The 22,855-nt window shown below is 41.8% G+C and overlaps 1 protein-coding gene across 8 annotated transcripts in view; it reads right to left on the reverse strand.

Moving 5' to 3' along the window:
- PATJ (PATJ crumbs cell polarity complex component) overlaps window positions 1-22,855 on the reverse strand; it is a 209,433-nt gene that overhangs the window by 82,184 nt on the left and 104,394 nt on the right. For all 8 annotated transcript variants that reach the window (XM_077333525.1, XM_077333520.1, XM_077333524.1 and 5 more), the window contains exon 28: window positions 2,717-2,913. In XM_077333525.1, the coding sequence (XP_077189640.1) occupies window positions 2,717-2,913 (197 nt within the window). The remainder of the gene's footprint in view (window positions 1-2,716; window positions 2,914-22,855) is intronic.

Raw genomic sequence — 22,855 nt, forward strand, 5'->3', positions numbered from 1 at the left:
GGGACCTCACAGAAGCAGAAGAGATTAAACAAAGGTGGCAAAATTATACAGAAGAACTATACAAGAGCGAGCTTAACATCCCTGATGACCACAATGGGGTAGTTACTGACCTGGAGCCAGGCATCCTGGAATGTGAAGTCAAATGGGCCTTAGGAAGTCTGAGCAACAATAAAGCTAGTGGTGGTGACAGCATTCCAGTTGAACTATTCAAAATCTTAAAGGACGATGCAGTAAAAGTGCTACACTCAATATGCCAGCAAATTTGGAAAACTCAGCAATGGCCACAGGATTGGAAAAGGTCAGTTTACATTCCAATCCCAAAGAAGGGCAATGCCAAAGAATGTTCAAACTACCGCACCATTGCACTCATTTCTCATGCTAGCAAAGTTATGCTCAAAATCCTACAAGCTAGACTCCAGCAATATGTGGACCGAGAACTTCCAGAAGTACAGGCAGGATTTCGAAGAGGCAGAGGAACTAGAGATCAAATTGCCAACATATGCTGGATCATGGAGAAAGCTAGGGAGTACCAGAAGAACGTCTACTTCTGCTTCATTGACTATGCTAAAGCCTTTGATTGTGTGGAGCACAACAAATTGTGGCAAGTTCTTAAAGAGATGGGAATACCAGAGCATCTTATTTGTCTCTTGAGAAATTTATATGCAGGTCAAGAAGCAACAGTGAGAACTGAACATGGAATCACTAACTGGTTCAAAATTGAGAAAGGAGTTCGGCAAGGCTGTATACTGTCGCCCTGCCTATTTAACTTGTATGCAGAGCACATCATGAGAAATGCGGGATTAGAGGAGTCACAAATTGGGATCAAGATTGCAGGGAGAAATATCAACAACCTCAGATATGCAGATGATACCACTCTAATGGCAGAAAGTGAAGAGGAACTAAAGAGCCTGTTGATGCGGGTAAAGGAGGAGAGTGCAAAAGTTGGCTTGAAACTCAACATCAAGAAAACAAAGATCATGGCATCTCTCAAGTCATGGCAAATAGATGGGGAAGAAATTGAGATAGTGACAGATTTTATTTTCCTGGGCTCCAAGATCACTGCAGATGGGGACTGCAGCAAAGAAATTAAAAGACGCTTGCTCCTGGGGAGGAAAGCTATGGCAAATCTAGACAGCATCCTAAAAAGCAGAGACATCACCCTGCCAACAAAAGTGCGTTTAGTCAAGGCTATGGTATTCCCAGTTGCAATGTATGGCTGCGAAAGTTGGACCATAAGGAAGGCCGAGCGTCCAAGAATTGAGGCTTTTGAACTCTGGTGCTGGAGAAGACTCTTGCGAGTCCCTTGGACTGCAAGGCGAACAAACCGGTCAGTCCTAGAGGAGATCAGCCCTGACTGCTCTTTAGAAGGCCAGATCCTGAAGATGAAACTCAAATACTTTGGCCACCTCATGAGAAGGAAGGACTCCCTGGAGAAGAGCCTAACGCTGGGAGCGATCGAGGGCAAAAGAAGATGGGGACGACAGAGAATGAGGTGGCTGGATGGAGTCACTGAAGCAGTAGGTGCAAACTTAAATGGACTCCGGGGAATGGTAGAGGACAGGAAGGCCTGGAGGATCATTGTCCATGGGGTCGTGATGGGTCGGACACGACTTCGCACATAACAACAACAAATTGTTGGACGGATGCAGGTTTAGCTGGAATCACAGAAACCCCAAAGGCAAAGAAAATAAGACTGCCCTGCCTTTGGACCACCAAGAAGGAAGATTCATGGTAAATGAAACAAATCTTTCATTCTCTAGTGACCCTCTAGTGGGGCAGTCTGACATTTGGGATTTACTTCTAAAGTGCACTGAAAGTACATTATCCAATATGTGCACAATGGGCCATCCACACCCATCATCAGGTGACTGACATTATATATTATAAAAAAGAATATAAAATACTGAGGTACTTGTAAAAACAAAAGGCTCCCACAAATATATTTTAGAAGAAGAAGAGTTGATTCTTACATGCTGCTTTTTGCTACCCAAAGAAGTCTTAAAGCAGCCCACAATCACCTTCCCTTTCCTCTCCCCACAACAGACACCCTGCAAAGTAGGTGAGGCTGAAAAGAGCTCTGATATTACTGCTTGGTCAGAACAGCTTTAACAGGCTGTGATGAGCCCAAGGTCACCCAGCTGGCTGCATGTGGAGGAACACAGAATCAAACCTGGTTCACCAAAGTAGAAGTGTGCATTCCTAACCAGTACACCAAGCTGGATATAGCTTTATCAGTGAACTAGACTCCCTTGTATTACCTTTCCTACTCCGCTGCAACTGGCAGTATGACATTATGAATTCATCAGATGATGTACCAGGGTTCCTAAATTCTGTTATTAGGAACATTATTGCCCATCAATATTGATTTTATATCAGGAGTGTCCTCAATTCCTCCCTTGACTATGGATGAGCCTGTTTTGCTGCCTTCCTGATTAGCATTTACTTAGAAAGTTTGTTTTCTTCTCTCTTTCACTGTCTTACTAATAGAAACTTGACCATGCATTAGACAGAATTAAGGGACATGTTTATGTCTTCTAATTACTGGACAAGGAGAAAAGAAAATGTTTATACAGCAGTAGCAAAGGGGTTGTTTTGATGCTCCAAAATTGTTCCTGTTGGCATCTTTGCCTTAATTGGAGTTTCAGCTCATTATTTTGTATTTGTTTCTTAATCTTCTCTACCACAACGCATTAAAGCATTTAAAATGAAAATTTACCTCTAGAAGTTCATCTCCAATGCGCATTCTTCCATCTTTCCCTGCAGGGCCATCTGGACTGATGCCCACAACAAATATGCTCATGCGAGACCTGTCCTTGTTGCCAGCCAGGCTGAGTCCGAGACCATTTTTATCCTTTTCAAGCTCAATAATGTACAATTCCCCTGGCAGATCTGCATATCTTTGCCTGATTTTCTCTGAAAATAAAAGTATATATTGTTAGATGACTTCCAGTGCAACATACCTGTTGGCTGTAATTGCTTCTTAGGCTTCTAGTTAGTAAAGAGGAGTGAAACAAAGTAATTGCCTGGGAACTTTGAAGAGTTTGCTTATTTTGACTGTATGCTAGCCTTTCTAAACTTTTTTTACCCTTGAGACACCTCTGAAACATTCTTCAGGCTTCTAGAAACCCTAGAAGTGGTGCAGTCATGCGTAATATGGTTGGGAAGCATAGCTGTGCACATTCCCACCCTTGGCCCCTCCCTTTCCCACTCCTTCCATTTCCGTCATTAGCCATTTTTGGGAAAGGTCAACGTGCCAATATATGATAATATTACCCAATAAATGTTTAACAAATTTAAAATATACTTAAAATTAATTAACTTCCACCTATTCAGGAAACTCTTCCAGAGCCATCAAGAAACCCTAGGATTTCACGATACCCTGGTTGAAAAAGCCTGCTGAATGCATTCACCAGAAAAAGCTGACCTACAATGGCCCTTGTGCTCTCCCTGCGGGGTAGGATCAACATAGACTGCCCAGTGGTGTCATCACCTACTGTGAGTTAATGCACAAGCAGTAATTTTTTTTCACCCATCTAAACTTACTATTGGCAGATTCAATGGGTAGCCGTGTTGGTCTGAAGAATCACAATAAAATTTGAGTCCAATAGCAACTTTAAGACCAACAAAGATTTATCCAAGGCGTGAGCTTTCAAGTGCATGCAGTCTTCCTCAGAGAATGGAAAAAGGATTATAAGAGTGTAGATATAAGGAAAAAGTTAATTAGATCTAAGGAAAAGTAAATTAGTAGCAAATTAGTAAATGGTGTCATAATATCCAAATTATGCAATATGATAATTCTTTGAAAGTGCCCACCATTAATAAAAAAGATTGACATTTTTATTTCTCCATTGTTTTTGTGAAGTACAACTGAACCCAAAGAACTGATTAGCATTTTTGGCAAAATATTATCATAATGCATAATTTGGATATTATGACACAGTTTACTAATTTGCTACTAATTTACTTTTCCTTAGATCCTTGTTCCATTATCTGAGGAAAAGTGCATGTATTTGAAAGCTCATGCCTTGAATAAATCTCTGTTGGTCTTAAAGGTGTTATTGGATTAAAATATTGCTACTGGAAGTTTTGCACCAGTGAATTGCACAAAGTCCATGGAATGGTTTTATATACATTAGCACTGATACTTGATACCCTATCAAGTCTTATTTTGCAAGGAAAGAAAATAAATTTCTAGCTTATTTTTTCTGATCTTGGTTTTCAATTATTCCAGCTTAAATATTAAGGCAGGGAAAAGTGAAGTGTACCTCTACACCAGCGGTTCTCAAACTTTTCTTCGCCAAAGGCCATTGGGGATCCAGCCAGAGGACCTGCCAGCTAGCACTGCAGAGGTGCTTCTGCCATCCCCCCCCAGCCGTGGCCATGGATGACCCCCTGCAGGATGTGACTGGAGGGGGGTGAGGGTCCTGCCCAGGGGAGTGGGCTGATGCTGCTGCCACCGCCACTGCATCCGCATTGCATGCTGTCCTGCTCTGGGCTGGGCTGGGCTTGGGTGCGCGTCTTGCTCCCTTGGCTCGCCGCTTCTCTCCTTTCTCCCTTCTTTTAAGCGCGGGGGGGGGGTTCTGCGGTGGCCCTGCTGCAAAGCACTTGGGGCTTGCCGGACAGAGTCAGGTGGGATGGGGTGACCTTGGACCTGTGGGGGGAGGGGTCGCTTTCTTGCCAGCTCTGAAAGAGCTGAGCAAAGCATTTTGGTGCGTTCCTTCGCAATTGCCGGCGCAACCCTCTGGGCAGGCTAGTCAGCTGCAGAAGGAGCCAGTGGGGCACTGGAAATGCGTGTGTGCATGCATGCGCACAAGAATCAAGGTGGTATGGAGGGAGCCATTACTGTGGTTCCGCTGCCTCCACCACCACCACCCACCTCTATGCGCCACCGTCACTGCCTGCCACCACCACATTTCTCCACACGATGCTGCCTGCCACCATGGTGGCGGGCAACTTGGCAACCCTGGGAACGGGGCCAGGTGACCCCAAATGGGGTCCTGAACCCAAGGTTCAGAACCACTGCTCTACAATATACTTGAGGAAGGCAGGAGTATATATTTAAGCATTAGTATGATTTATCTCATGGGTGGCTAGACTAAGAAAATTTACTAAGCACTTTTAGGTCAGTTCCTAAATAATTTTCTGACCACTTAGTTATTTGAAATTTACCCATGATGGGTATGCATGGGAAGAGTTAATCCTCAAATTCCAAATGGCACAATATTTCAAATAACATTTTGAGTTTTATTATATGTTGCCCATACACAATAAAAATCCTCCCAGTTGATTCCACCCCAATCCATACAATGGGTTGGAAGCTTGCCAAGCAGTGGGGGAAATCATGTACAAATAGAGGAGGTAAACAGCACACAAACTCAGCACCTATATCATATCTGTGCCCATTGTAAACAAGCATAAGTCTTTGGATGCAGAAGATGCTTGATTGTGTAATGAGAACAGTCAAGGCTTGGAAGTGAATCAGGCTGTGTAGTACAAGCAGTTTCCTCTCTAAAAGAGTCATGCATGGCACTAGCAGCCATGGATTAATTTGCCCTGGCCCCTTCTGACAAAATGAGATTTCATTTCAGGAATTAAAATGTTCCTGCCAAGTGGGAGAGGCACCAGGTTCATTACTTAAACAGGCTATGCCCCTCCCAAGTAAGCATTAGCTGTAAGCTGCTGACCCACCCATTCACTCATGGGTTATCCAGAGATTAGCCAGCATTTGTAAATGGCCAAGCAGGAATTTTTTAGGTTCCGTTAGAACGGCTGGTGAAATACCTTTTTTCATTTGCTTTGGAATGTCACTAAAGGGCAAGAGGGGTTTAAAATTTATGGGGCTTGCTTTTTGACTGGTTAGGCCATAGTCAGTTGGCAAGAATGGGGTTGGTAGATAGAAAGGGATAATTGGAAAGCACACTGAGGCATCAAGGCATGCTGGAGGGTTGTGTTCTGAAGAACCCATCACATGCCTTGTGTCTTGGTGGGTCGGAATGGTGGGCAGCCTGAATGGTAGGCAGAATTGTTCCAAACCTGGCAGTGGCCTTTCAATGCATGTGGGAAGCAGGATAAGGCTTGGCACCTTGTCATATTGCACATGCAGATGAGGCTGGAGGAATTGGTGGCCAAATCTGGAGTCAACTTGGATCCACCCAAGGAAGGTAGCCACTGGTATGCTGCTTAGTGCAACATGCCCTTTTAAATATGTTAGCAACTTTAATATAACAACAACAGCAACATCAATAATCATTTATTTCTAACTTGCCTTTCACTGAAGACTATGGGCAGGTAACAACATATATAAAAACACTAATAAAATAACAACCATTTAAAACATTCTACATAGACTGCCTCTAATTTCCCGGTGGAGGAGGTACCGATGTCAGCATGGTGAAGATTTGGCTAATGTTTTGGGCACAGAAGCCAGAATTACAGTGTCATTCCTGTCTTCAATCATGGGCCCTATGGAACAGCGTTTTTACAGGCCCTGCAGAACTGTCCCAAATCTTGAAGAGCCCTGATCTCTCTAGGGAGAGCATTGGTCTGGCCCTGTTTGAGGCTAGTTTGACATCCTTGGGGTAAATTCTGTTGGCTCGATCTTAAGCTCCTTTTGGGGATGTAAGGGAGAAGGCGGTCCCATAGGTATGAAGGTTCTGGACTGTTTTGGGCTTCATAGGTCACAACCAGTACGTTATGACAGAGATCCACTGTTTAAATAAGCTAGTGAAACCCACAGTACTTTAGGCTTGTGTGCTTCAGCTGTCGAAGTGGCTGTTCAAACCTGAAGTGGCCAGCGCTGCATCATGGGGAGGAGGGAGGGGGCGGCGCCAGTGGTGGTGCGTGACCCAGTGCCCACACACAGGCGTGCAGCTCTGTGCCTGCATGTGTGCACTGACTGGTATGCTGCGCCAGCACCACCCCTCCCCTCCTGCAATGTGGCACTGGCTGCTTCAGGCTTAAATGGCTGCTTTGGCAGCGGAAGCACATAAGCCTCATGTCCTGGGGTTCCTGGGCAAAAGACGCTAGAGCAGTTCACTTATGCATTCAGTTCACCTATGCAGTTCACTTATGCATTCATATGGAAGATCATCATTTAAAAAAGAAAATCCCCCCCACTTCTGACAAGCAAGTCCCTGAAGGTCTAAATGGAAATTATCTTACCAAGTCTACAATCTTTAAAACACGAGCCTTTAGCTTTCTCCTATACATTGTTTGGTATGGGTCACTATAGATAAAACAATAGCACTAGCAAACACCCTAGACATAGACAAATCAGCTATGATGCATAATGAAATTATTTTTCTAGCATAATAGGTTTTTACTTGATGTGATTAGATATTAGGAGCAAACAAAAGGAGGCAATAAACCGAAACAAGACTCATGGAGCTGATCTCACTTAAGACTTCCGCTAAAACTAGTTTATGCTGTACAATTTCAACCACATCCTTCTAAAACCAATTGTGTAGAATTGGTGCCTAACGTCAGCAGTTTTTTAAGAAAAACAATCAGAACTGTATTTAAACTATTGCTTGAAAGCTATATTCCTAAGCAGACAAGGGGAAATAAATTAATCCATTAAAAAGAATGCACTATAATCATAAATATGGAAGTACTAGAAATTAAGCCCGCTGTAGCTAAAATACAGTGGGTGCTAGTGGATTGGGGGAATAAGGGGAGGGTTTTTTTCAAATGAACTTCCTGGAGCAACGAATGATTCCATAAGCGGTGGCAATAAAGATGCACTATGCATCAATGATTAGATGCATAGGCATTTCAACGGAGAACTACTGATTTTTTAAACAAATTTAGCGGGCATTGCGGGGGCCCTTCAAAGCATAGAGAAAGGGCTGCCTGGCTTGACTGGCAGGCAGAAGAGCCACATATAAATTGCATTGCTCTCTTCTGCCATTTCCAGCAGTACTTGTGGAGGGGGAGAAGCGTGGAATGGCAGTAGAGAATAGTGAGACAGCAGGAAAGGTAAGGAAGGGCCAGGAGGTGCTATTATATGTAGCATTACACCACTCAACTGGCGTAACACTATTTTTAACCATGTAATGAAAGGACATTGGTATACATGGGTGGAGAATCCCATTGTTGCCACTCTAGTAAACTAAATTCTTTCTGTTTTCATTTGCATTAATCTAGGAAACTTTTGCATTTATGATGCACATTTTACAAATGACACAAAAGAAACATCATTTGAAATCAATGACTTTGAGAAAGCAGAGATAAACTGCTGCTAGATATTTGCACTTGGAAGAAGGCAGATAAAGGTAGATTAATTATCCTCATTTGCAGGGAATGAGATCACAGTGAACAGAGGCAATCTCCTCTACCCCATTATCAAATTGTCGAGTTTCTTACAGTCATCTTACTTTGTTTCATTGGCTGAGAGGACACAAGCACTGGGACTAAAGTTTGCTATTTACACAACAAATCAAGAATGTACTGCTGTAGAATGCAGGTATTGCATTCTAATCTGCAGTTACAGAATAGCAATGCATACAGAATGAGCAAATGTAAAGCCAGGAAAGGCTGCTGCTTGGCATCCTGCTCACTGGGATAGGACCCAAGCAAGATGAATGAATAAATAACAATTTCAAGTCTATTTCATTTAAATGATCCACAACAAAGCGTTTTGTGTACCGCCTGAGCCCGCAATGTACAGAAATGAAATCTATATGCAAAACAATACTGATATTCAGAAATATATTGATACCTGTTTACAGTGTGTGTTTACAACACAAACAATGGGATAAAAAGTGGGCTGTTTTATTGTGCCATCTTCCCAACATACACACATGCAGAGTGCCCCCAATCTCACTTAAACCAAGAAAAAATAGAAAGAAGAAAAAGTGCCGACCAAATGTGATGGTAGGTAGGGGCTGCTATTTCATTACTTTGGAATTGTTTTATAATGCAGTTCGACATGTTTGTTTTTTTTAAAATAAGGTTCTGGGGGTAATGATGAAAGTGACACTTGGTGGTGAAGGTGGCAGCAATTCCTGACAGATTACGGCCCAGCCCCGACATATACACCGATGTATCCCAGGGCAAAAAAGAGATTTCTCCATGTTCCCTTGCTGCAGGGCAACTGAGAGCCTGAGTTGGCCTGGCCTGGTTCCGATTCTGTGTGACAGTGGGAATTAGCCCTGTGCGCAAGCATGTGGTAATTGCAGCTTAATCCACCATGTGGAAGACAGCACAGATACCAAGTGAAGTATTTTTGAAAATTAACAGGCAATGCCAGAAAATTCAGATACTTCATATGAAGAGTCAGAATTGTGCAGTGGTATCAGACTAGGAAATTCAGTGAATGTCTTTGTTATATATATCCAATTTTTACCATAATTTCCATAATTTCCCATGACCCTGTTGTGTGTATCCCCAAACAGGCCTTCATTATGCATTGATTTGATGCTACTGATTTATTTTAAGAATGAGCCATTTTCATTTCTATGACTTCATTAGTAAGCATAACTAGGTTCCCCTGCCAGTCTTCTTTTCTTCATTGAATTGCTCCTAATAGTATGCAAACATTGCTTGCACAGAACTGGTAGGGATTATTTGACAGCAGAAACTGTCCAGAAACACTGAATCTGCCTTGTCAATGTACATCTGGAGTCCAAATTATGCACTGAGAAACACAGTACCAAGTGAAAGATCAGATTACCAAAAAACCTGCAGAAATATAGACAAAGTACAAAATATCTCTTTCAGCCAAAAAATGTTACATATTGTTGAATTCAATGCAATTCACCTCTAGGTATAAGGACCTAATTAATGTTAGCAAGAGCTAATTCTACTATATTTCAGAAAGGAATCAAAACGCCTTGAACAAATTCCACCTCTCATGAGTATTTAGATGCACAACAGGGTACCTCTTAGAGGACCACAGTATACACGAATCCCAGTGTTGTCATGTTAGCTACCAATCCACCTTCAAATATCTTCTGGGTTTTCCTACTGACCTTGTCTAACAGTTGGGTAGTTTACTGGTTTTTGCATATTCATTTGAATGTCCATCAATCATTTTAATTTCAGTTATTTTTCAATCCCACTCTCCTTTTTTCACCATTCTCCCTCCCCCAGCTGGTATAATTTTTCAGTGTTGTGCTTTACCAGTGGGAAGCCAGTTAGCATCTGTTTTTGCAAACAATTCCATTATCTGCTTCATTACCAGATATGTTACACAAAGCAATTGTAATTCTCATGTTATTACATTACAAACAGGATATCGAGTCTTTTTCTTAGGGCTCCATGGAGCCATGTTATAGCCAAAAGTACTGATTCTATGACATTTGATGCATCTCCTAAAAGGTATTTAGAGAGTGCACCATCATTAAAAAAAAACAATAAATACATGCAAAGACAATATGAAGATTTTTAAAAAAAAAACTTTGAAATGGGAGGCGGAGCAAGAAAAGACTGATTTTCGGCTACAATATTTTCTGTATCTATTACAAGGATTGACTTGTAGGCTGTTTTTCTCATATGCTCAAGACCATGGCAACAAAATGTAAGATAAAAAATTAAGAGTATTTTTATACCTTCATAATCAGAGAGGTGTGTGAGTTATCACCTCCCTCTAAAGGTATTATGTGGGGAATTGGGTGGGTGACCACCTCCCAGAGGCAAAGGGGAAAGTAGCTCACATCCAGAATCCTTGTCCATGATGAGGTGATGCATTCATGGGGCTCAACAGTGAATTTCGCATCTCTAGCACGCCAGGGGGCAGCTACCGCATAATGAACCCAATGAACCAAACTAGTCCTCAAACAAAATGGGGTTTGTGTAAGCTCAGGGTTCAAGGTTCATGATGTTCCCAACCCACATTTTTCAGGTTCATGCCCACCTCTAATTAGCTCCCCATCATGTGTTTCTAGAGAGGGGCCTTTCTGCAACGACTTGAGAATGTTCTACTTATGAAATCACAGGCATCCAGTCAGAATTATGCTTTTAAGTTTTTAATAGGACTCACTCAGTACCTTCACAGTCATTATTGACAGTAGAGTTGCCATGAGATACCATTAAATAATTGTTGGTGTCTGGTCCCTAACATTAGAACTTAATCTACCGAGAAAGATATGGAAATCTGAACAAAATAACAAGATGACAATGGATGCAAAAAACCTGAATTACTCATTGTAATTGACATTGGGGCCAAAGATTACAAGGTTTCTAGTTCACAGAAAATGGAATGAAGCCTATGCAAACTGTAAATCCCACGGCACTGTTGATACACTTCTTTATAAAATGTTGTATCCTTCCTTGGAAAGAGGTTAAATGGATCAATTGTGCTTCAATAATGTTCCCCACCCCCACAGAGATGAGTTAAATCTATTTGATATGACAGCACCACTACAACTTTGTATTTTGTGTTCTTCATTTAATATTTATCTTCCTCAAAGTGCAGTCTGAATGCACAATTACTGCACTAATCTTGCACATCAAACATTTATTCTTTCAACTTCTTAGAAAGGAAAAAAAGATCCCTTTGAAAGCTAATTCCAGGGCTGTGAGGTTAGTGAATTTAATTTACTGATTACAATTTACAAGACCCCAAATGAGCATATTAAAAGCTGCAATTTAGTAAATTGGAGTTAAGAATTTTCTTCCCATTGAAACAATGAGCAATTATACTAGTCAGTCAGTTAGACAGACTATTAATCCTTCCAAATAACTCTGTGAATCTTATCTCAGACTAATTCAAATCGCAGATTCTGTCTTCTGACAACTACTTACTGACAAAAAAGGCAATCTATGGTTTATATCTTTATGAAGATTTCCCCCTTTCAGTCAAACTAACAAGAGTCCACAACACTTGAATTTGAAAGTTGGATGCCACGAGTCAGCCATGATGTACATATGCTATCACTAACTCTTCCCATAAGGCTTATAATGCATATTACGCTCTAAGCAGTATACTATCATATTAGCATGTATAACTCCTCTACTCCAAAGCTTGGCAAACAGAAGGAAAGGCTAAAGGTTATTTCTGCATCCTAGTTTCCAACAGGCACTCAGAGAGTTACGTGATCCCTGTTTGTACAGTGGGGTTGTGTGCTGTGCTTCAGCTGTCATGGGCTGATCTGCTGTAATATCAGAGCACCTATAATACCCTTACTAGGCACCATGCTTTTATGATGTCATATGGTCTCATGCAGAGTAGGTATTATACCCTACTTCACTGCTTATCTGCTGTAATATCACAGATGGTCTTAAAATCTTTAGGCCAAATAGCCTTGGGGGAAGTTTTGGCTTCAGTCAGGTCCACACAACTGTGATCTATAAAGCCAAATATAGCAGCATATTATTGTAGGAGGAAGGCAGTAAATAATCCATTTTTTTGAGATTTTAGAAGATATGCTTCTCAAATATATTTCATAGAACCAAATATATAAAATACCCTTTTTTAGTGTACTACAGATGTCAGTAATCAACCTCATCCTCAGCCTCTTCTTTATATAGCTCCATGTAAAAACTCAGCTGACTCAAAGGAGTTTATTTTTTGGTAATGGCTCTCTATATTTTTATTTCTTTTGCTTCATACACAACCACACAGCTTCTTTTATTATATGTAAATTTCACTGCTCTTTTGAAGTGGTAGCTTATAGTAATGTTTTGCTGTTTTCAACAGTGTTTATAATTTGTTTTATTGGTTCTACTTGAAGTGAAGCTGTTTTTATGTGAGCCACCCACAGTGCAATTCTAAACCGTGTTACATCCTTCTAAGCCCACTCTTTTTGATGGCTTTAGAAGAGTGTAACTTTGTTTAGGATTGCGTTGCTGGATGATCATTTCAGTTGCCTATAAATATCTTAATTAAATAGGTTCCTCATCTCAGTGAGGAACAAAATTCAAGACTTCAATCGTTCATCTGTTCTATGAAAATTTTGCATAAATCTTTTAAAGTTCAAAATTGTAATCTGTATAATAATACAGAGTTGCTTAAAGTCACAGCATAACATTAAACAAACAATGCTTCAGTTCAAAGCTCCCACGTGGTTGGCAAAAAGTATACTTGTAGTCAAACTGCGGCCCTCCAGATGTCCATGCATTCACTGGCAGGGGCTCATGGAAACTGTAGTCCATGGACATCTGGAGGGCCGCATTTTGACTACCCCGATATAGATATATTCGTGGTCTGGCCAGCACCCCTGCCATTGGTGGTTAAACTTCAAACCAAACACAGTAGTCCTATACATCAGTGGTAGTCAACCTGTGGTCCTCCAGATGTTAATGGACTACAGTTCCCATGAGCCCCTGCCAGCATTTGCTGGCAGGGGCTCATGGGAATTGTAGTCCATGAACATCTGGAGGACCACAGGTTGACTACCCGTGCTATACATGATGATGTGCTGATGTCTTTTTGTCTTCTCACCTGCATTGGTTCTCAGTTGTCAGAACAACAACATAGGTGAGGAGAACAAAACTTGTAAATTGCTTTAGCCTCCCGGTTGGAGAGAAAGGCATGGAACAGATGCCTAGAAAATGAAAATTACACAACAAAATCTCATTAAGTCTTTAAGGTGGTTCAAGATGCCTGCTTTATCTTAACCTCTAATTACACTCCTGCTCTTGCATGCCACTCCCCCTCCCCAAAACATAAACACTCAGCACCTTCCCTCACCCCAACAGCTATCTTTCTCCTCCCCTCCCATGAATTTCAAAACTCAGTTCCCAACATGCACCCCATTACAAGGCATTTCAACTCTTCCCTTCCATTCCCTTCCCTCCGTTCCCTTATCCCCCACCCCTGGATATAGTCTGGCATTCCATTCCTACACTCCCCCTAAGCCCTGTTTCCATCAGCAACTCCTCTACCACCACCTTCACACATAATGACTTTTTCCCTCCTCCCAAAGGCATTATGGCAGAGAGTGAGAGAGGTGGGCGAAGAAGAAAAAGGTGGTACCAACAGTGGTAAAGGAGCTACCTTCTGCTGCTGAAGCAAAGGGGGAGATCCAGCATGCATACACACTGATAGAGAGGTAGTTAGGAGAGGGGACAACAGCCATGCATGTACAGTTTGTCTCAACCATAGTTCAAATGGCTTCTCTCCTTAAAATGGAAGGCATTTTCTATGACTGAGGGCTTTATACTTTTACCATATGTTGATTTCACAAGCTGCATCTTGGCACACTACACACAGACAACAAAAAACTTACAACTGTGCAGAGTTCAAAGTATGGCCTATTCATAAATGCAGGTTCTTTGTAAACTGAGGTTTAAATCACAATGAAATGGTAAATCTTGCATCTGAGTTGCATCACTTCAGACTGCATATCCTTCTTTATCTAACAAGTACCTTCCATATTAATAAAAACCTTGATCTATGACATGCTAGTTTTCTTTGTGGAAGAAATTTGTAAAATGTAAGCAAGAGCCTGCAATGTCTTAGATCGAGTTTTCTACATGGAAGGCACTTGTTATGGGAAGAAGAATATGCAGTCCTGGTGTGCCACTATCAATGCTATTTATTTCCTACCTGTCCCCATTTTTCCCCTCTCACTCCTCTAATTGAGGGCTGGGGCTTGCTCACTGTTAGTGGGGAAATGGCAAGACCTTTGTGGGTAGGTGGCAAGTTGTGGCAATGCAGAGTAGTGTAAACCTCTCTCTGGATTTGCGTATCTCACTGCATGGTCAGGCAGGAGTGGCCAAACTATGGCTCTTCAAATGTCCTTGGACTAAAATTCCTATGAGCCCCTGCCAGCCCCAACAGGGGCTCATGGGAATTGTAGTCCAAGGACATTGTAGTCCAAGGACTTGTAGTCCAAGTCCAACGAGAGCCACAGTTTGGCCACCCCTTAAAGGCAACTATATAGCCAATGAACATGCTCTATTATAGTCAAAGCTATTGTTATGTGATTCCACCACAGTCCAGTTTCAAATGCATGGGAAGTAACCCGATAAGGGCTAGCCTCTTGAGAGTTAAAGACAAAGAAACAACGGAGAAATATACATTTTCTGCCTCCCTCTGAATGTACAATTGATTCCAGAGAAAATACAGGCCATATTTATCTGTTTTTTAAACTGCTTGCTTGTCAGCATCAAAGCATTTGGCCCTACATGAAATTGACCTCCTTTGAATACTCTGAGGCTGAGTTACAAATTGGTTATTCACCTAGAGAAACAATCCACTGAGTTTACAAAGGCCCTGTGCAGTCCAAGAATCCTGCAGTGATATGTACTTAGTTGCAAGAGACTGGGGGAAAGGAGGTGGGGATGGAGAAGCTGTCTGCATATTTCTTTTCCACTGCTTCACTACTGATAAGGCATAACTGTTTTACCTAGATTAGGAAGGAAACAGAGCAGAGTGACTCTTGATCACTATTCTGAAAGTGCTGAATAAATTTAAGCGAAGAATGAAAACATTTTACCCCTTGATAAAATCCTCTATCATTATCACAAGCAATTGCATAAACAGTTTATAACTGTGTAGCAGCATTTTGAAATAAGACTGAAGCATGGTTTAAATGTATGCTTAATAGCGAAGAATGCTAAGGCCTATCAAACAAAATGCTGAAGGCTTATGAATGGGCTGTACCAATTTAGCACCACTTAGCTGAGAATGAAAGGCTGTAAAATTTGCAGATGACACCAACTATTGCACCAACTAGGCTGGACATAATCAGATTTTTAAATTACACATATATTTCATTAGGTAAGAAGACTGCTTGTTCAGAATATGGAGGGCTCAGTGGAATTCAAAAGCTTGCATGCTCCATAACTACTGGCTGATCCAATAATGAGAATGCCTCCTCAAATCTTTATTTTGGTTCTATGACACAGCCACAGTTACCAGCTATTTGATCTGCGTATACAAAGAAATATCTGCAAGCATTTTACCCATAGTAGCCATTATTCTTACCCTAAGAAATGACAAGGTACGAGGTATTACCACCAAATGGTGAGTTGATTTGCAAATTAAAATTTCCAATAGCAGAATGAAAATGTCTTGCCTCCTCTCACATAGGGGGAATTAAAGGAAATTGCCAGTTTAGTCTGGATCTAACTTGGTATTTCCCTGTCATCCTTGAGAATTCTTAGTTGTTTTGTTTTGATTTATAGTTTGATTTATAGGCTGCCCCTTGTCCTCGTGGCCTTGGGACAACTTACACAATGTTAAAACCAATACAATAAATTTACGTGTAAAAATTACTTTGTTTTAAACAAACATATCTATATACTTTGTTTTAAACAAACATATCTATATACACAGCTCCTGCTCACCCTATATGCCTGGGAATAAGATGGCTGCAGTTCGTCAACCATGCACAAAACAGAGGATAGTTGGAGGGTCTGGCTGGGGGCCTGACTTGATGGCAGTGGTGATCCTTGGCCTCAACCAAATGTCTGGTAGAAGAGTAACATCTTGCAAGCCCTCTGGAATTTAGGCAGCTCCATAAGGGCTTGCACTTCAGTCAGAAACTCATTCCACCAGGCTGGATGAGGCCAAGTGTACCTTAGTTGTAGAGTTTGTTGGAAGTTGTGTTCTGTGATGTCTCTTGCCACAGCCTGCATGAGGAGAATATTCATTATCATAGAGTCAGTGAGATAGATAGGAACACTGTCCACTCACCTTTCTGATCTCTCCAATGCTGTCCTTTTAAGGCTAGACTGAATCTCTTAGGGACAATTTCCTGTTTCCTGCTTCTTCAGAAATCTGTCTCACCATCCTGTCTGCCTGGTGGGTGGAAAGATGTTACCTGCATCCAACTAGCTAGATTAAAGATTATTTCTTACATTACCTGTATAGAATGTATTTCTCTAATAAATAGTTGTTATATTTGGGCAGGGATTCCCAACCAAGGGTCCATGGACCCCTAGGAAGCTCCAGGGGGAGTCCACAGCTTTCCCATCCTGCCCAACAAGTTGGGAACTGGCCGTCTCAACTGAGAGGGCTTGATAGTGTAGTCTGTGGGTGTAAAAAATCAAAGGGAGGGAGTCAGTTGTGGCCATAGTATGGGGGGCTTGGGCTGTCTTTTCTGATCCTGCCCTTCATTCTAGCCTACATTGAGGCAGCACCACTGTACTACTAGTAAAGACAGGTAGCAAAAGGAAAGCAAATTGTGTGGGCAGTAAAGTCACTTCTGGTGACATGACACTTCTGGGGGTGTGGCAAGCTGACCACTTCCAGGGGTCCTTGAAGTCTGGACATTTATTTCAGAGGCTTTTTTAACCTTTCCAGGCCAAAATGACTCTGGAACAGACTGGAATGGGCATTAAACAAATAATGGTACCTAAAAAAAATATGGGATGTGCTTCCAAACACAGAAATATCATACACTTTTAAACCTGTTCAGGGCTAAAATATTTCCAGCACAGGCCAGGATGAACATTCAACAAATCATAGTACCTCAAAAAACAGTGGGATGCATAAGGCATGCCAGAACAATCTTTTGGAAACAAAGAAATATTGTGCACATTAACTCTTTCCAAGTCAAAATGCCTCCAGAATGGGGGGAAGGGGAGGAAGTATTCCACAGTTAAGTGGCTGCATTCTAACTTGAACATAGGTACCCAGAGAGGGGCTAGGTAGTTATTGCTCATGGGTTTAGGAGTAGATAGAACAAACCCTGGGGCAGGTAGAGGCTTCAAATTTGCAGCTCCTCTCCCTGGAATGTGAAGCTTCACAAAACATGCTGGGACATAGGGGGGCATCCCTGAAAGAGGAGCTGCAAGTAAGGATAGGCAATGTCTACATTTAGACATCCCATCCCATCCCATTCTACCTACCTCCCTGTCTGCCTTCTTTCCTTCCTTCTTCCCTTCCTCTCTTTCTCCAGTTTCCTTGGACTGCAAGGCGAAAAAACCGGTCAGTCCTAGAGGAGATCAGCCCTGCCTGCTCCTTAGAAGGCCAGATCCTGAAGATGAAACTGAAATACTTTGGCCATCTTATGAGAAGGAAGGACTCCCTGGAGAAGAGCCTAATGCTGGGAGCAATTGAGGGCAAAAGAAGAAGGGGATGACAGAGAATGAGGTGGCTGGATGGAGTCACTGAAGCAGTAGGTGCAAACTTAAATGGACTCCGGGGAATGGTAGAGGACAGGAAGGCCTGGAGGATCATTGTCCATGGGGTTGCGCTGGGTTGGACACGACTTCGCACCTAACAACAACAACATTTAGAGTTCCAAAATATTTCTTCTGGAGAGCCTTTAATATGTCCCACTGTTTTACATTTCATTTCTAAAATATCATTCTCAAGTGTCAGTAATTCATCCTACTGTTTTCTTGTTGTTGTTGTTTTGCAGTACTCGTTTGTTTTAATGCCTATTCTGGCCTGCTCCAGGTTGTTCCAGAGGATTTTTGGCCTGGTAAGGATTAATAAAGGTATGGAATTAATGCCTTTTCATTTCTAAAATATTGTTCCTAATTGTCTGTAATACATCTCACTTGTTCTGTGGTACTCTTGTTTGTTTAATGCCTGTTCCGGCCTGCCAGGCCTGCCATTCCAGCTTTCACCCTGTCCCGTTATATTAGTTTAATGTAACAACCAGAGTCTGTGCTTTCTTTTTTTGTTGTTTTTGACCTACATGCATTCAATAGTCAGCAATACCATGCTGTACACACTTCCTTAATTAAGCATTCTGCTAACTTTTCTGGATATTGCAGATCTATACGATGGCTCCTACTACTCCATATCCATCAGAGGAATCCTCCGGGCCAAGATCATAACAATAATCACTTCTAAATGAATGTGTGTTTGTAATAAAGGAGTTCATCTCTTATTGTGTAGCAGTGCTTGTTCTGCAATATTCCAAGTACTTAATGAAAACTGCATGGGTCAAAACAGCATCGAAGAAGCAAAATCCATGAGTATTGGTCGGGCTATAGGGAAATAATGAAAGCCATTATCTTAAGTTGCTTTGTGTTTTAAAAAGTATTGGCTGGATCTCACCCAAAATGCTCTGCTGACAGAAGGACTTCTGACAAAAGAGCATGACTTCCTGCCCCCCTCCCCCACAACAACCCCCAATTCACCCTCTATTGCTTCTAAGGGACAGGGAGCCATCAAGGATCACTGCGAGGGGTGGGGAGCTGGAGGTCTGCCAATGGGAGTGGTGGAAAAAATGGTAAAAATAACCCCTTTCGTGCAGAAGTGATCAGTGGGGCCCAGCCTACTAACTCCTATGTATACTGAGTTAATATAAATAATTTTTTAAAAAGCCAGAAAAGTATAATATTGTACTTCTTAGAACAAAGTTTGACCCCAGTGACACCTTTAAGGCCAACCAAGTTTTATTCATTAGCAACCATACTCTGGAACAGGGAAATAGCCCAGTCTGCTGACACAATTTTCCCTAAGTACCCTCTCCCCACAAACTGAACCTGAGGAACTAATGCTAATGAAATGGGAGGACCAACAGTGAGAAACTTGGAATGAGAGTGACTGAACATGGCATAGAGCCCACGTTAGATTCTCTGGGTTAACAGAAAGTCAGGACTTCAGTTTTCCCCTATCTTGGATGGGGTTATATTCCCCTTGAAAAGCCAGATTCACAGTTTGGGTGTGCTGCTCAATGCCTTAGAAAACCAGGTGGCTACTGTGGCCCAGAGTGTGCTTGGTACTGTAGCAGGTGCATCAGTCAGACATAGCCACAGTCACCCATGCCTTAGTTACATCTAGACTGGACTATTGCAATGGTCTCTACTTGGGGTTACCCTTGGAGAGTGTGCAGAAGCTGCAACTAGTGCAGAATGTTATGGCTAGACTGCTAGTCATGGGCAGCTACCAGGAGTAGATGTCCCTGATACTACGGCAATTACACTCGCTACCTGCCCACCTCTGAGCCCTTTATAAGGTGTTGCTTTTGACCTTTAAAGCCTCTGTGGCTTTGGACGGGTTTATCTGATGGAGTGTCCTCTCCCATATATTCCTATGGGAATTAATATCACAGAGAAAGACCCTCACAACTGTCCATCAATTAAAAAAAGGTTGTTTGGTCACAATCCAGAAGAGGGGTCCTTTTCAGTGGCAGCCCCATGATTACGGAACAACCTTCCCAGGGAAGTGTGCATGGCTCCTTCACTTTTGATCTCTAGGAGGCAGATGAAGACAATTTTATTTAGGTATGCATTTGATTAAAGCAAACCTAAACTGTGATTGTTATTTCTGATTATATGTATGATACATAAGATAAGATACATTTATTTGTATATAGCCATAGGCCTTTACAAAATATAAAATACAAATTTACAAACAGTAAAATAGAATAAAAGGAACTGTATAAAAATATAAAATTTAAGACCAAAAAACTGAAACAGCATACAAAGTGCAAGAGTGTTAAGAGGCTGCCTTAGTGGTTGTAACATTGGCCCTTATTTTCCTTGCAGCCAAGGCAAATAGGGCGGTTTTATATGTTACATCATCAACCTGATCAGATAAAAGATAGATTATCTTTTCAGCAACGGAGTGAAGGTTAGAACCCCGTAAGGTCTCATTGAGGAATTTGGCTCTGGGTTGGGCATAAAGTAAGCAGCCAAAGATGTAGTGGGGTAAATCCTCCAGAGCTTGTGCACCACAAATACAGAAACGCTGGTTTTTTGGCGTACAGCTAAATCGACCCGCCAGTACCTCTGTAGGCATCGTTTCGAATCGAAGTGATGTAAAAGCTACTCTGAGATTATGGTTACTGATTTTCATTAGATAAGAGGATCTACGATGGTCATATTTAAACCACTTAAACCATGTTGCTGTCTTAATTTCCAAAATTTGCATTCTGTCTAACTGGGCATCACTTTTGAAGATCCAGTCTCTAAGGTGAGAGTTATTAGCTGAAGGATTTAGGAGGTCATCAGGGATGGAGTAGCGTGCAATAAGGCTATTAATAAGGCAATGCCGTGCTGGATCCTTAGATAACATTATATTAAAGGACTGATGACTAAATTTGTTTATGTTGGCTAACCTGAGGTTTTTCCACTGTTTTAAAATTGCCAAATGTACTCGGGCACTAAGAGAAGGCAGACCTGTTTCTGCCCTCATCAAAACAGCCGGAGTTCCCCTAGGTAGGGCTAGAATTCGCCTTAAGAATATATTTTGAACAGATTCTAGCCTAGGTATGAAGTTTTCCTTCCATCCCCAGACCTCTACTCCATACAAAAGATGGGGGATAACCTTGCACTTGTATAATTTGAGGGCTGGATCGATGAGGAAGCCTCCTGTTGTATAATAAAACTTCAGAATAGTGCCCACTAGGCGTGTTGCAGAGGCTCTAATGGTGTCCAGATGAAGTTTCCAATTCAACCTCTCACTAATGATACATAGAATCTTGATTCTATAAATTTATATTGTAAGCTGCATTAAGCACTGTAAGGAAGGCGGTTAATAAATGTTTTAAATAAATTAGTAAAACTCAGCTTGCTAAAAAGAAATTGCTCAGGATGAATCTTTACAGAACAGCAGCAATATTATGGCTCGGGCTACCATGATTTCATTAGATCCTGGAAACTAAGCAGAGTCAGCTTAGGCTAGTATTTGTATAAGAGATCACCTAGGAATACTAGGATTTCAATGCAGACACAGGCAATACCTGAATGTATCTTGTCCTAAAAACCCAACATATAGTTACCATAAGTCAGCTATGACCTGACTCCTCCTCCCCAAGGAAGAAAAAATGATATTACAGAGCTAACATAAAGACATGGAGGTTCTCTGTGCTCAATTTTCCTTTAGAGGAAGGCAATGATAAACAACCTCTGTTAGTCTCTTGTCTTGAAAGCTCTACTGTTATGCTATGTTGGCTGTGGCCTGATGGCACATTATACACACACAATTTTCTACTGCCATAGAGTATCAGCGCACATATCTGAAATACCAACCATAATGTATTTACATTCAAGCAATAGCAGTATGCTTTCTATGAGCCACAGTTATCTGTGTACACATTTACTGCAATGCTAAAATAGGAGAAACAATAGTAGAACTTGGAGGCATACCAATAGCACTCTAGTATGTTTTTGTGGAGCTAACTGTTCATTACATTTCACTGTCTAGGTGAAAACTCAGATTCAAGCAACTCTCTTTTCTCTGGTGTCACTTAATATGCTTGGCACACAAGGTGACAATCCTCCAGGTGGGGTATGGAGATCTCCTATAATTACAGCTGGTCTCCAGGCTACAGAGATCAGTTCCCAAGGAAAAAATGGGAGCTTTGAAGGGCAGACTCTATGACATCCCATCCCTGCTGAGCTGCCCTGCCCAGTCTCCAGACGCAAATCCCCAAGACGCAAAGGAATCTGCCATGATGAATTCTATGACCAGAGGAGGAGACAGGCCATGTGGAACTCATGTGAACAGGAAAGAACCTGAGGTGTGCAGGAACATCTAGCTACTCTCCCAAAGCCCTACCTGCAAACTAGCATAAATGGGGGAACATGCACTTTGTCACACAGGTGCAAATCCTTGCCCACTGGTACTGGACAAAACAGAAGCAGCAACTTGCTGCCTGCTTCCCTTCAGCCTGGGCCCTATGTGGGGGAGGGGGGGGAGAGGACAGGGCTCTTGGAATGTGTGCCCTTTCCATCTCTCAAATATTCCTTAAATTGTAAAATGAAACGCCTCTTTCCCTGTATAGAAGATCACAATATGGACAGGGAAAGATGAAAAAGATGGGAAAGAGATAAAGGCAGGTTGGTGGGTGGATGGGAATGAGAGAGGGAGGCAAGAAAAAGGGGAGGTTATGGGGGCTTTCAAAGAAGAGGAACAGTGTGTGTGGAGGGGAGGTAATAAGTTTTATCCCACAAGTTCTTGTGGGCTCCTGATTGTATAGATACAACACATTCAGTGCCTTTGTTGCTCTTTCTCATCTTGTTTGTCAACAGACCAACATCTTCAAAGGGGGACATGGCA

This window comes from Paroedura picta, chromosome 4, assembly GCF_049243985.1.
Source record: "Paroedura picta isolate Pp20150507F chromosome 4, Ppicta_v3.0, whole genome shotgun sequence".
In the NCBI taxonomy this organism is placed as follows: domain Eukaryota; kingdom Metazoa; phylum Chordata; class Lepidosauria; order Squamata; family Gekkonidae; genus Paroedura; species Paroedura picta.